This window comes from Erpetoichthys calabaricus, chromosome 6, assembly GCF_900747795.2.
Source record: "Erpetoichthys calabaricus chromosome 6, fErpCal1.3, whole genome shotgun sequence".
In the NCBI taxonomy this organism is placed as follows: Eukaryota; Metazoa; Chordata; class Cladistia; order Polypteriformes; family Polypteridae; genus Erpetoichthys; species Erpetoichthys calabaricus.
In genome coordinates this window covers 205,639,671-205,655,667 of record NC_041399.2, presented here as the reverse complement: position 1 = coordinate 205,655,667, position 15,997 = coordinate 205,639,671, and the positions used below count along the sequence as shown (strand labels likewise).

Sequence of the window (15,997 nt, the reverse complement as noted above, 5' to 3'; positions counted from 1 at the left end):
TGGTGAAGCTATGACGCCAGTGTATGTGTGTGTGCTTGTGTTCACCTTGCGATGAGCTGATGTCCCGTCCAGAGATTTTGTTTCTGTCTTGCGTCGATGCTGCTGGAATGGGCGCATCCCCGAATTGATGGATGTAATCATTAAACATCCTTTTCAGAGATATTGCGGCAAGGTTTCCTCGGAATTTAATGGATGTTTCGGGTACACAAAGTATAAACCTGGCCTTAGGCGCCTTACTTTCAGGTGACGATCTTGACTAGGGCTTATTTTTGGAGTAAGTCTTATTTTTGGGGAAGCACAGTAAGACACCTTAATTATTTCTTTTTTCCTTAATTGGGAAAGAAGCAAAAATGAGATGCTAAACAAAGCAGCACATGATCGGCAAACCTGTGTCGATTGTCCGATATTTGGAAATAAAGAAAGGTGACTGTCTCAGTAATACTGACCTGCTCAGGTGCACAAAACATTTTGATGGTGGTCTTAGAAAAAAAAAAAGAATAGTTTTGGAAATTTCTACTGTGGCAGAATGAGGTCACCAACAAACCATGTAATTAAAAAAAAATGTTTAATTAACAAGAATCGGCTTCTAATTAAGAAATTGGTTGGAGTTAAAATGATTGGAGTTTGAAGTCCTGACTTAGCTGTTGGCTCACTTCACTTCTCACTTCTATTTGGGTGCCAATTAACACTAGAACCTCTGTAGCTTTCATGTTTTAACTTTTTTGAGTAGCGAGCGGCTATTTATTACTACTATTATAGAATAAAAATATATATTTGATTTATTTGAGTCTGTATCAGCTGGTGTAAATTGATGGTACTTGTAAAAGTTAATGTTTTGTTTTATTATTTACTTTTATTCTCTCAGTCACGTTCACGTTGCCCCAATTTGACACTGTTAGTTTTCAAAAAAAGACATGCTATAACAGAGGTGAACTTGGATGAGGATGAGGGGCCTACATCAGAGAAAGAGAACAGAAGCCCTCCCCGCAAAAACCGTCCACTCGCACATAAGAATAACGCAGCTGCACCAGGTGTGAAGGCAAAAGATGGCACCGTTTGGATGCAGTGACAGGTCGGGCATCGTATTGCCAGTGAATCTGCCACACACATGTCCTTCAACGAAACAGCAGGGCATACCGAGCTCACGGAAATATCATGGAAAGTCCTGTTTCTGAATGTCTTTATATTAAAAACACTTATATGTTAACTTATATAAAAGCCAGATCAAATGTTATTTACCTTCATTTATTTGCTTATCTTCCTACAGCATAAAGTGACAAGTAGACTGCAGAGCTTCTTGTCTTTGATCGACATGGGCATGTTGACTTGGGGCTGACTTAGGGCTACCATCTGCAAAACAAAAGATGCTGATGAGGAGGTGCGAGGGAATTTAAGGTCACCAGGGGTTGCAAGTTTTTTCATAGGCTTCAGGGATGCTAGTGTTAAGGGAAAAAAATGAAACAATTTATTGGACTGAATCATAAAAAACAAGTCAATTAAAATAATGAAAAAAAGTCAATTAATAACAAAAACTAGTAACTAATTAAGAAAAGGATTAGAATGAAAACCTGCAGCCACTATGGCCATCCAGGACCAGATTTGGAGAACCCCGCATTAGAATTTTCCATCTGACACTCATGGATAACATCAAAAGTGTGATGACCTGCTGAAGGAGCTGCTTCTCTGGGGGAAATCTCTTCTTGCTCTTTTTCTATTTGCTCCCCTCTCACCCTGATCCTGTCTCTCACTGAAACCCCGGCAGTGGTTTAAAGTGTACAGACTGGAGAAAGTGAGGGCGGGTGTTTTAGGAAGAATTTCTGTGGGCGGAGCCTTTTCAGCATCTGATTTCACTGCTATTCACTTTTTAACAGGTTCCCCCACTAGACATGTATTGTCATTTAAGAATCCAGTCAGGTCCCACAAGACTACTGTGAGTTCAAACCCTTGTAGTTTAACGCACTCTGATTTACATTTCTTTCGTTCGTTCTTTCTTGCTTTCTTTTTCTTTTACTGCAATCAATGCTGATCATCAAATACCAAAATCTAACCCTCATTTTTAAAAATGGTAGAATAGTTGTGAGGCAGTTCCCGATAAAGATGCCTTTACTGCCTTCCTCCTTTTTCATTTCCTCAATGACAAACGAGTAAACTCTTACATTTTACAGTGGATCCTTCTGAATTACGAGAGCAGCCTTATTTTGTCAATGGCTCAGAAGAGTTGTGTGAGTACTCGCCCCTCTGAAATTTAAATGTAAATCGAAAAATGTGTGAAGTAATCAGCAGAACGCAAGAAAATTTGTACATTTCATGTTTCATGAGTTTAAGGAAAGAAAATTGTTTAAAATATATGAAGTGCTTTTTCTGAAGTTTCGAAATCTTCGGACATAATAGTTACCATGATTATTTTGAAAAGGACCGTACACTTTCAAGGATCCTGTTCAGTCAAGTACACCGTTACAGATTAGTAAATTTTAAAATATTGAACAGAATTTCCATTGGGTTTATAGTTTTGTTTCATGTGCCTCTCTCAGATGTGATTAGCTTTACACCAGGAGGTGGAATAAAATCAGTGGTACACACTGGTACTTTGTACTGGCATTTCCCATTTTAACCTTACAAATACCAGTAGTTTGTGTAAGGGTACCAACAGTTGGGACAACATTAACAACTCTTATTTATACCGACAGTATGTCTGTTTGCACTATGAGAAGAACAAACACCCCACCACTTTCCAGTATAAATTGTGCATTATCAGTGCACCTTCAGACTTCTGAGGGGGTAAACCCCCAATTATTCAGCACGGATTTCTAGTAGTTCATTTTGAAAAGTCTTAAGGCAATACGATAGTAATTATGAGGTGTGGCAGCCGGCCAGGATACCTTCATAATGGAAGCACCAGGTGAGAGCGCATGCACATGGCATTATCTACCCCGGATTGCTAGATGGCAGCCCCCTGGATTGTTAAGCACCACGGATTCCCACAGGGCACACTGGGAATTGGAGTTCTTCGACTCAGCCCTGTTGGGTTCCATGGGTGCTGCCAGGGGGTGCTGTGGTGACTGGGGAGCCAAATTTTGTAGGCCTCCAGCCTTACCCAGAAGTGCTCCTGGGCCAAGCTGTGGGAACACAAGATGAACTTCCAGGCATAACATAAAAGAAGTCTGCTGCCTTCATTCCAGGAGCCAGAGTTGGGAGGAGGTGGACAAAGCTTGTCAGGAGGAGAGGAGGAGGCAGAGAGGTGCTGAAGACAAAAAGAGAGAAGAAGCCCAAGAGTTACTGTATTGTTTTGTGCTTATTGCATATGCTTGTGATTGTAGTAAGAAACCCTTGTTGTGGAAGAGTTTCCCACAATAAAGCCTTTTTGGGCTTTTATACTTGTGTCCATGCCTGCTTATGTTTGTGTGTTTGGAGAGTGGCAGGGCCCCCTGGTGTCCACAGAGAGTTAATCAAAAATAATTACATGTTAACCGCAACACATAAATTCAACACATTTGCAATGGCTTGTGGGTAGTGAGAACATACACAGCGCAGCGTTCTACCATAAGTCTAGTGGAAGCCAAGATCAAGTGAACATGGATGCTCTGCTGCGGGAGGCTTCTTTGGGCAGAGGGACTGAAACCTGATGAAATTCACCAAGGGACGTTGGCTCAGTATGGAAGTGAAAACAGCAGGACTCAATGAAAAGTTTATGAATGGGCAAGAAGGTTTAAAGTGAGAAAAACAAGCATAACTAACAAAGCTCAATGTTGTTAACCATCGACATCATGCACACAAGCCCACATAAATATGGCAAATGCCTTCATAAGAGAAGGTCAGGTAGGGTCAGGTTGGGGAGCATGCACTGGTACAGCACGATGCCGCACCCACCTCATGACGAAACAGGTCAAGATCTTGGTTAGCAACCCCCCAGGAAGACATGCAGTCCAGTCCCACCCTTCAGAAATGCCAGCCAGGTGTTACGTGGGTGTCCCTTTGGCCTGGTCCTCAACAATGAGGATCCTGTGAGCCGGATCACCCTTGGGAAATCGCGGCACATGGCTGACGCTCCCTCACAATGCAGATAATGTGCCTCATTCAAGACTCCATGAGCAATTGCTCGTTCAACACAAAGTCAAACCAGCAGTACCTAAGGATTCTCCGAAGAGACACAGTACCAAAGGAGTAAAGTCTTCGTCTCAGGTCACTGGATAGCGTCCATGTCTTGCAACCATATAGCAAGACAAGAAGCACCAGGACTCTAAAAACTTGGACCTTCGGCCTTTTGCAGAGATATCAGGAGTGCCACACATCCTTTTCCAGTGACCTCATGACCCCCATGCTCTCCCAATCCATCTACTTGACTTCATAGGAAGAGTCACCAGAGACATGAATTGAATGTCACTGCCGAGGTAAGTAAACTTCTCGATGAGGTCGACACTCTCTCCGCAGACAGATACACTGCTGAGAAGCCCAATGGATTATGTTGCCCATCCTTGCTGCACACATCTGGATATCAGCTATGGATCTGTATGTGCCAGAGTGCATGATGACTTGGGGTACCGTAAAGTTTATACAAGATGGGTACCCTTCGTTGAATTTCAGCAGGCGTCATTCCCTCTGCACAACGGTGCAACCCCACAGTGGATGCATCCATGTTCATTTGACCTTGGCTTCAGCTCGACTAATGGCAGAGTGCCGCACTCAGTATGTCTGAACTACCCATAAGCCATTGCGAACATGTTTTATTGCCTCACCTTCTATCCCTTGTGGTTATCACATAATTTTTTTGCCTTTACTTTTTCATTTACCCTCCTGTTACCAGAGGACCTCAGTAATTCTAGCCCCATCCGAATCACTCAGATGATAGAATTTTACTGGGACTAGTTTAAACTCGTTGCCTGGTTAAATAGTCTGACAAACCAAAACTCAAAAAAGCTCCAGCAGATTACGAAGTATGCAGCTAAAGTTATTGGGGGTGATGTAGATGATTTGACTAGTGTGTGTCAGAGGGCAATGCTAAAGAAACTGGAAATCATCTCAACTGATGACAGACATCCATTACATGTAGAACTAAACTTCAGTAAACCAGGAAGGATAGTTGCTTTGAAAACACACACAAATCGCTCCAGAAACTCCTTTCTTCCTAGTGCCATACGACTTTTCAATAAGAAATATCAGAGATAATGTATAAGGTTTTGAGATATATCCTGTAACCTTTTTTTTTTGGTGTAAATATGTTTTATCTAACTGCCTTACCTTAACCTTTCTTATTTCTATTTGTCAGTTTTATTTCATTCTGTCTGTTACCTGTTATTAGATGCAACTGAGAAGGCAAATTTCATGTTTTTTTGTGTAAACATGACTAAATAAAGAAACCTAAACCTAAACCTAAACTCTTTAGCACTATACTTACCCCGGGAGAAATAAGCCAAAAGTGTTGAATTCTTTTCAACAAGAAATAACTATATGTGAAACAGAAACTTATAAATGCCAAAACGTCAACATAAATACAGTAAGAAAGGTATGACTAGTTGTGGTGGGCTGGCACCCTGCCCGGGGTTTGTTTCCTGCCTTGCGCCCTGTGTTGGCTGGGATTGGCTTCAGCAGACCACCGTGACCCTGTGGTTGGGATGTAGAGAGTTGGATAATGGATGGATGGAGGTATGACTAGTGTCCACTGCTGTACCAATGCAGATTTAGTACGTGTCCTTTGTGTGATATGTTTGGAAACAGTCAGCAGTGCACAGCCAGATATCACATTCGGGACAGTAAACATGTGTCCCAATTGTAGGCCCGAGCTCTCCAAGCACAAAGCCCAGAGAAATTTCTAAAAATACCCACTAGAGGGGGAAACCGTCAAACCCCAGCTAGTAACAAGCGCACCAACCCAGGATCTTTATACTCTAAGCTGTATCTTATTCACTTCATGATATTTAATTGAATTAAGCTTTTTTTTTCTTTCTTACAAAAAATAAATCAAAGGTTGAACAGGGAAAGACATACTGTAGAAGTGTGCTTCCCATGTACAGGAATTTAGACCCATAGCAAGTAACAGTGAAGAAGACAAATCTGCCATTTATCGAGCTCAGGAGGGAAAGTGGGAATAAAGAATATTTATTTTCACCTTCTTCTGAACCTTGAATTATGATTCACTTTCTGGCTTTGTGAGGCATTTGGCAGAGGAGAGAGAACACAATCCTGTGGCCTTAGAGTTGGTTTCGCTACATTAATATACCATTATATTTATTTAAGTGATAGTGCTCTTGCAGTTTACTGGAAAACGGGACTATTTCACATTTGAAACTGTGAACTTACAGCCTTATTTCTAGTGCACTGACAAGTCAGACCGGTACTGCCAGTGTGTGTCATTGTAAAAATAATGGGGTACTGTACTGTAGCTGGCAAACCCCAAATATTTTAATCACTCGCACCCTGAACAGAATATACAACAGGAACATCAGCAGATTAAAATCAGGTCTGGATGAAACAGAACCATTCACAATTCATCCATGGAGGATTAGATTATCAAAAGCAAAATTCTACCACTTACTCTGTAGTGTGGATGTGTGGACAAAGCATTTGATCAATTTCAGATGGCAATGTAAGCACTTTGGTGAACCACACACAGTTTGGCGTGTCCATGGAAAAAATTACCATATCTATCTATCTATCTATCTATCTATCTATCTATCTATCTATCTATCTATCTATCTATCTATCTATCTATCTATCTATCTATCTATCTATCTATCTATCTATCTATCTATCTATCTATCTATCTATCTATCTATCTATCATTATGGAGACAATACTCCTCCATCTTCAAAGAAGGCAGTTTTGGAGCCCAGATGAGAATGCAGAACATTTCTTCATTCGTGTGGAGTTATACACAAATGTCTAAGTTTAATGGAATGAGCAATCAATTAACCAATTCATCTGCTTTTATACTTTTTCTGACTACATAATTTTATTTAATATATCAACATTATCTGATTCTTAAGATATAGAACTTTATTACCTGCTCCAATCATCTAATGTCACCAGTAATTTCTGACCCTTTCGATCCTCCCATTAATCTTAGTACAGCTTCATAGGAGGGGTGTATGAGCTTTCCTATCAGTTTATCCCCATTTTCTGGAGGGGTGTTCATTACCCATTACCTTATTCTAACCTTGGAAAATTATGTTTCTAGCTTCTCTAAGATGAGACAGAGACAGACATCTTGCGCTTTCAGGTTTAAGTTACATTTATTTAAACCTTGAATTATAATCAGTCTAATTCCTTGTGCTTAATAAATCATTCTGTTATAGTTTCATATATATACTTGTAATAAATTGTAAAAGATTATTGTATATTAAATAAAAATTTCATACTATCTATCTATCTATCTATCTATCTATCTATCTATCTATCTATCTATCTATCTATCTATCTATCTATCTATCATATAGTGACTTTCATATCTATCTATCTATCTATCTATCTATCTATCTATCTATCTATCTATCTATCTATCTATCTATCTATCTATCTATCTATCTATCATATAGTGACTTTCATATCTATCTATCTATCTATCTATCTATCTATCTATCTATCTATCTATCTATCTATCTATCTATCTATCTATCTATCTATCTATCATATAGTGACTTTCATATCTATCTATCTATCTATCTATCTATCTATCTATCTATCTATCTATCTATCTATCTATCTATCTATCTATCTATCTATCTATCTATCTATCATATAGTGACTTTCATATCTATCTATCTATCTATCTATCTATCTATCTATCTATCTATCTATCTATCTATCTATCTATCTATCTATCTATCTATCTATTATATAGTGTCTTTCTTATCAAACTATCTTTTCTACTGTCATTGTATGTGTGGGAGCAGATCTACTATGAATCTAATTAAACTTAAGCTCCAGGGCCCCTAATCTGGGGTTAGAATTGACTTTAGTCCACATTGCTTAAAGATTTCAGGCATCTACTGTATAAAAAGGGATTATTATTTTTTTAAATAAAAATAGTAATACTATAGTGTAATTCAGCACAGCAATTGTAATCAAACTTTGAGATGTAGTGGTTATATTTTTTTTATAAAAACTTGTGGTGATCTGTTAAGGAAGAACCCCAATGAAGAAAAAAACAGTGCTTACCCAGACCTTGTTGCTGGTTGAAAAGGGGCCCCCATAACAGCTCAAGCTTCAGGGCCCCAAAAATGAAGGTATGCCACTGGGTATGTTAAATTAGATTGGATTCGATAAACTTTATTTATCCCATGGGGAATTCTGATGCATACACAATGGTAGGCAGACAAAATCCCCAGAGGCACCTCTTGGCACACCATGCTGGAATGAGTCTGTGGAGAGAGCACCTCCTGGAGGGGATGGAAGGGGTTTTTCACAGTGGCATCCAATTTTGCAACCATCCTCTTTTCCACAACAGCTTCCAGTGTGTCCAGGGTTCCCCCTGCGATGGACTTTCCAGATACGTTTGTTCAGGCGTTGCGTTTCTTCTGTGCTCAGGTTGCTTCCCCCAGATACCACAGCTCAGAACACCACACTGGCTACTATGGACTGGTAGAACATTTCCATTAACTTGCTGCACATATCAAAAGACCTGTGTCTTTTTAGGAAGTCCAGTCTGCTCTGGCCCTTATTGCCCAGCGCCACTGTGTTGTCAGACCAGTCCAGCTTGTTATTCATGTGAACCCCCAGGTACTTGTAGCTCTGCACCACTTCCATGTCCTCTCCTGGATGGTGTCTGGTCTCAGAGGCTCCTCGGCATGCTGGAAGTCCACCACCAGCTCTTCTGTACTCAGTGTGCTTGATTGTATGCACCTGTTAACAATGAAACACCTGAACTTAATAATTTGGATGGATGTTCACAAACGTTTGACCGCATTGTGTATCTGTGTCATTAATATTTGAGTAATGTACTTTGCAATCATTTCACGATAGAAGCTGTCTAGGCGCATATATTTCTCAGTTGTTTCTGTATAACAAAACCATATGAAAGGCTTTTTTTGGTCTAAATAAGACTAACAAAGCACCAATAAAAACACATTACAGCAAGAACTACCTATAGAATACCCTGTTTTTCAGCGTTTGCCTTTTTGACCATTAATGTGTACAGTCCTTATAGCTGTAGTAAGAGTCACTTTGTTGGTGATTTACCACTACATAACAAAACCTACACAAAGGCTTTGTCTGTGTTAAATAACAATAAGCGACTAATGCATGCCCAATAGTAGGGGTAGTCAACACCGGTCCTGGTGGTCTACAATGGGCGAAGGTTTTCATTCCAACCAGTTTTGTAATTAGAAGGCAGGCCTAACAGATGATGAAACTTGTTGTTTAATTCTTTGACTTGTGAATGCTTCCATCCTGCCAAGACAAATCACATTGTAAATTTTTCATTTCATGAGAACGTTATCCATATGTTTTGTAGTCCAAAACGTATTTGTACTTCTTGGTCATTTCCTTCTCTCTCATTTATTTCAAAACATTGTATTGATGCAAATAGTTCATGATGCCTGTACACAGGTTTCAATGGAGACACACTTACCTGGAAAGCTGCTGGCTCTTTTGTCATTTGCACCTCATTATTAACTGACGGCGGGTTAAGAAAACAGGCAGCAATTAAAAAACGAAACATAGCTGCTGGAAATTAAAATGGGCAATAATGGGTCCTGAACTGAAACAATGAGTCCAAACAAATTGCAAAAACAAATAAGAAAAATGGTTAAAGTGAAACTTTGCAGCTACTGCGGACTTTCAGGACTGGAGTTGAATTCCCCTGCCCTATAGAAACTCCTTAAAGCTATTCTATAGTGTTGTTTGTACCCTAACAATTTTATTGTTTTGTACTTTTATAGGTAACCTGGCCCACACAAGGGGCAAAGGAGTTGGACTCAATCGACCCCGCACACCCCAGAAAACGATTCATGCTACCAAGGTACGTCTTTTAATGAAACATCCAGGAGCCTGTGGACTATCGAAGTCGAGTCGAGTTTCACGAGGGTAGAACCAATAATTTCTGCCCTCCTTGTCTTTTCTTTTCCCGCTTGCTTTTTTTGTAAAGATGGAAATTCTCAAGTTTTTCAGTCCGTTGTCCATCATTGAGGTAAAAGAATGACCTCCCCAGTTTTAAAATCCCATTCATAATTCGCTATTGTTTAGGCCGTAGAACACCATAGATTTCATTTTCCCCCCTCAATGTTTCTGTCCCCTGTGTTTTTTTTAGATGTTGATTATGAATCCTTCAAATGTATAATTGGAAAATCGTGTTTGTATGATTTAGTACCCAATTTGCTTTTTTTGTTGTTGTTTTTTATTTGCACAGAGTGACTCTGGAGATGCTACCCACCATCCAAGAGAAACCACTAATATGAGAACACAGACTGTTGCATCTTATTTTCGGGTAAAGTATATTTGAAATAGTGTGGGGCACGTTAATTGTAAAAGTAACTTAGTTGCATTTTCATTACTTACCAAAAAAGTAATTATAAATAGGACATGTTGTAGTCTTGTGGGGCCAGATGTGATTCTCAAACGAGAATACACATCTGGGGACAAAAGTGTGTAGAGAATAGCAGTGACATCCTGTGATGCAAAGGCTCCACCCACAGGGCGTCTTCCTAAAACACCCGCCCCCAATGTCTCCAGTCCATGTGTTAAAGAAATTATACTATTTAACTAGGGCAGTGGTTCTCAAACTGTGGGGCGGGCTCCCTAGGGGGGTGTGAAGTAACAAAAAGGGGGGCGTGAAGATGTGAAAAAAAGAAAACAAGAATCGAAAATATGAAAAATACATCTATTAAAACCAAAACAAATTAACTTAAGCTACATTCTGATACTAGAAAAATAAATATAGAGTTAGATAAATGTTGATTTAAGTTAAGTAGGTATAATAAAATATGCATCTTTAAAGACGGTGATCAGCATGAGCTCAAGCGCGTGCAGAAGGAACTCCGAGTCCAGCTCAGGGCGGCGAAGGAGCAGTACAGGAGAAAGCTGGAGCAGAAGTTGCAGAACAACAGCATGAAGGAAATGTGGGATGGGATGAAGATCATCACTGGCTGCAGCTCAAAGCGGGGTGCCACCATCGAGAGAGACGTGAAGAGAGCAAACCAAATGAACATCTTCTTTAACAGGTTTGACCACCCTAACCCACTCTCACCTCGGAGTACTGCACTCTCTACACATCCTTCTGCTGATACCAACATAGGAGAGACATCCCCACCCACAATTACAGCAGCGCAAGTGAGCAGAGAGCTGAGGAAACTTCGTGCCAGCAAAGCAGCAGGTCCAGATGGAGTATCGCCATGACTGCTGAAGGTCTGTGCATCAGAGCTGGGGGGTCCTCTACAGCGCATCTTCAACCTGAGCCTGGAACAGGGGAAAGTCCCGAGGCTTTGGAAAATATCTTGCATCACCCCAGTCCCAAAGGTATCACGTCCTGGTGAGCTGAATAACTTCCGGCCTGTCGCTCTAACATCACATGTGATGAAGACCATGGAGCGGCTGCTGCTTCACCACCTGAGGCCACAGGTCCAACACGCCCTCGACCCTCTGCAGTTCGCATACCAGGAGAAAGTGGGAGCGGAAGATGCCATCATCTATATGCTACATCGATCCCTCTCCCACTTGGACAGAGGCAGTGGCGCTGTAAGAATTATGTTTCTAGACTTCTCTAGCGCCTTCAACACCATCCAACCTCTGCTCCTTAGGGACAAGCTGACAGAGATGGGAGTAGATTCATACCTGGTGGCATGGATCGTGGACTATCTTACAAACAGACCTCAGTATGTGCGTCTCAGGAATTGCAGATCTGACATTGTGGTCAGCAACACAGGAGCGCCGCAGGGGACTGTACTTTCTCCGGTCCTATTCAGCCTATATACATCGGACTTCCAATATAACTCGGAGTCCTGCCACGTGCAAAAGTTTGCTGACGACACTGCTATCGTGGGCTGCATCAAGAGTGGGCAGGAGGAGGAGTATAGGAACCTCATCAAGGACTTTGTTAAATGGTGCGACTTAAACCACCTACAACTGAACACCAGCAAAACCAAGGAACTTGTGGTGGATTTTAGGAGACCCAGGCCCCTCATGGACCCCGTGATCATCAGAGGTGACTGTGTGCAGAGGGTGCAGACCTATAAATACCTAGGAGTGCAGCTGGATGATAAATTAGACTGGACTGCCAATACTGATTCTCTGTGCAAGAAAGGACAGAGCCGCCTGTACTTCCTTAGAAGACTGGCATCCTTCAACATCTGCAGTAAGATGCTGCAGATGTTCTATCAGATGGTTGTGGCGAGTGCCCTCTTCTACGCAGTGGTGTGCTGGGGAGGCAGCATTAAGAAGAAGGATGCCTCACGCCTGGACAAACTGGTGAGGAAGGCAGGCTCTATTGTTGGCATAGAGCTGGACAGTTTAACATCTGTGGCAGAGCGAAGGGCGCTCAGCAGGCTCCTATCAATTATGGAGAATCCACTACATCCATTAAACAGTGTCATCTCCAGACAGAGGAGCAGTTTCAGCGACAGACTGCTGTCACTGTCCTGCTCCACTGACAGACTGAGAAGATCATTCCTCCCCCAAACTATGCGACTCTTCAATTCCACCAGAGGGGGTAAACGTTGAACATTACTCAAGTTATTGTCTGTTTTTTTTACCTGCATTTTTTATTACTCTTTAATTTAATATTTTTTGCTGCTGGAATATGTGAATTTCCCCCTGGGATTAATAAAGTATCTATCTATCTATCTATCTATCTATCTATCTATCTATCTATCTATCTATCTATCTATCTATCTATCTATCTATCTATCTAATTAAAAAAGAACAAATTGGTATTAGTGGGCTCCTTTCAAAAAAACGTTAGGGGAGCGCGCGATTAAAACTGTTATGAAAACTTGGGTCGCAAATAATTAAAGGTTGAGAAACGCTGCACTAGGGGTAAAGAACAATACTATACTATAATCCAGGGGTGGGCAAAGTCATTCCTGGAGGGCCGCAGTGGCTGCAGGTTTTTGTTCCAACCCAATTGCTTAATAAGAAGCACTTATTGCTCTAGAAACACTTCTGCTTCATTTTAGTTATCTCCTTCATTAAGATTTTGAACCCTTATTGCTTATTTAAGTCTTAAACAGCTGCATTCTCGGTTTTTAATTGCTCCTCATTAATAATAAGATGCAAATGACAAAAGAAACCAGCAGTTATCCATTTTGCTTGTTACCCTTTACACCTGTGTGTATTTATCATGCACTATTTGGTTTAATTAAATACTTGGAAGGAAAGAGAAGAGAAAAAAGTGAAGGATTGAGAATTACCCATCCATTTTACACTTCAAAGTATTTGGATGATATCCTTAGAATGGAAAAAAAAATCTAGGATATGAGAATGACTTGACATAGCAGAGTTAAAGCACTAACAAGCCATGAAATGTAATTATTGGCAAGGATTGTTTTCTAATTAAGCAAATGGGTTGGAACAAAAACCCACGGCCACTGTGGCCCTCCAGGAATGACTTTGCCCACCCCTGCTATAATCAATACATGAATAATTAAATATAAATAATACGTGCTTGAATCAATAGTAGATAACAGTAAAACTAATAATGAAAAAACAACAATAGTGACAATTGTAACAAATGTCTTCTTCTTCTTTTGGCTGTCCCCGTTAGGGGTTGCCACAGTGGATCATCTTGTTCCATATCTTTCTGTCCTCGTCATCTTGCTCTGTCACCCCCATCACCTGCATGTCCTCTCTCACCACATCCCTAAACCTTCTCTTAGGCCTTCCTCTGTTCCTCATACCTGGCAGCTCTATCCTTAACACCCTTCTCCCAATATACCCCTCATCTCTCCTCTGCACATGTCCAAACCAACTCAATCTTTCCTCTCTGACTTTGTCTCCCAACCATCCAATTTGAGCTGACCCTCTAATGTTCTCATTTCTAATCCTGTCCATCCTCGTCACACCCAGTGCAACTGTACAAGTGTAACAAATGTACTGCATGTAAATTCGCTACTAGGGGCAGATCTGAAGGCAGAGGGGCAGCATCAAGTTCAGAGTCCCAACAGCCAAGGGGTAGAAGCTGTTGTAGAACCCCCTAGAAATGGTCTGGATGCTACAGCACCTTCTGCCAGATGGAAATGGGACAAAGAGACAGTGGGAGGGATGGGCGCAGACCTCCACCATACTGTAGGCTTTGCGGATGCAACGCTTCACAAAGATATCATTAATGGAGGGCAGGAAGGCCCCAACAATCTTTTCTGCAGTGTGCACTATACATTGTAGTACTTTATGGTCAGAGACACTGCAGTTTCCAAACCAGACAGGGATGCATCTGATCAGAACACTCTCACAGGTGCCCCCTGTAGAGTGTCATGAAAATGGGGGGTGGTAGTCTTGTCTTCTTTGGCCACATAAAGAAGTGGAGATGCTGCAGTACCTTCTTGGCTATGGAGGTGGTGTGAATTGACCAAGCACGGTCAGCTTCCAAGTGCTTCCAATTCTACTGCAGTGCCCTCGATGTTCAGTGGGTTGTGGGCGGCATGGGCCTTCTGGAAGTCCACAATTGTTTCTTTCCTCTTGTCCACATTAAGGAACAGATTGTTGAACTTGCATTAGGTGACCGATTGTTGAATTTTTCCGTTCTGTAAGCTGACTCATCTCCATTGCTGATGAAACCCCCCATCATTGTGTCATCTGCAAATTTAACGATGGTGTTAGAGCTGTGCACAGCCAAACGATCATGTGTCAGCAGAATGACCAGAAGTGGGCTGAGTACACAACCCTGGGGGGCTCTGGTGCACAGTGTGATGCTATTACTTGGCTTACATGAGTCATCCAAGAGGTCTACAACCATGTATGTGTGACATTCTATATAAAAAATAGGAAGATCCTACAGTTACTTGTAATTTTGTACAATATGAGATACTTTAAAATTTCTGCTTGAGTATTTTTCTCATAAGCAAATTTAACTTGAGTCACTTTCTAGTTTCATTCAAGTGTGTCTGTTTGGTACTTGGCTTGGACTCTAAGTCTTTATCATTTGTTTTATAGTATTCTCTCATGGATCTCCTCTCCAAAATGGTAGCAGGACAGCCCCACTTTGTCCGGTGCATCAAGCCTAACAATGATCGTCAAGCCAGCAAGTTTGACCGAGAAAAGGTGTTGGTCCAACTCCGTTACACGGGTGTCCTCGAAACAGCTAAAATTAGGAGGCAGGGGTATTCTCATCGTGTCCTCTTTGCAAATTTCATCAACAGGTGAGCCTCACTTTTCTTTTTTTTTAATTTAGGTTTGTCTTCTTTTAAATTCACTGAAAGAAAAACTCAACTAGAGATACGTGCCATTCAAAACAGCATAATAATGAATAATGTGTCTCTTATTCTAGAAGCATTGGGTACAAGATAATAACCAGTGATGAAATTCAAGAAAAACAGAATCTGCAGCAAAACTCAGCATTTTGCTTTGTAGCAAAATTTGCAAAAAGAAATTACATTTCACTTTTAGCGATATTCTTGTAATACACACAAGAAGAATGTTGTTTAGTTTCTGTCAGGAAGCATTTTTATGCATTCGTTCTTCATGCATCTGTTTGTCTTTTAGTATTTAAATTAAGATCTCCATTGAAAATTACAAAAAAAAAATCACCGGAAGTGTGCATATACTTGGTGGTTAGGCGACGGTGTGTTAGGGAGCAGGTTTATGATGAGTGGTGCAGAAAGCACAGTAAGTGATGTGTGAAAAACAGGCCATGTGTCACATTTTAAAGAAAAAGTGTTGCACTCCCCTGTGCTGATGTGCATGAGAGGCATAAATAGGACTGACTTTATGTGTGCGATATCTGTGCTGTTTTGCTGTCCATCTGTGGTTCGATTACATAGGTCTGTCGTGGGCGTGTCTGTGGGTTGCTGGCTGGAGGTGGTGGTGTGTGGAGTCGGCTTGTGAGTATTTCCTAATCGTTACCATTTTTTTTGTGTGT

At 41.0% G+C, this 15,997-nt stretch overlaps 1 protein-coding gene across 1 annotated transcript in view; it reads left to right on the top strand.

Annotated features, from left to right (window-relative positions):
* myo3a (myosin IIIA) overlaps nt 1–15,997 on the top strand; it is a 458,747-nt gene that overhangs the window by 336,464 nt on the left and 106,286 nt on the right. The window contains exons 23-26 of the mRNA XM_051929020.1: nt 9,873–9,952; nt 10,079–10,120; nt 10,340–10,417; nt 15,073–15,278. Coding sequence (XP_051784980.1) covers nt 9,873–9,952; nt 10,079–10,120; nt 10,340–10,417; nt 15,073–15,278 — 406 coding nt within the window. The remainder of the gene's footprint in view (nt 1–9,872; nt 9,953–10,078; nt 10,121–10,339; nt 10,418–15,072; nt 15,279–15,997) is intronic.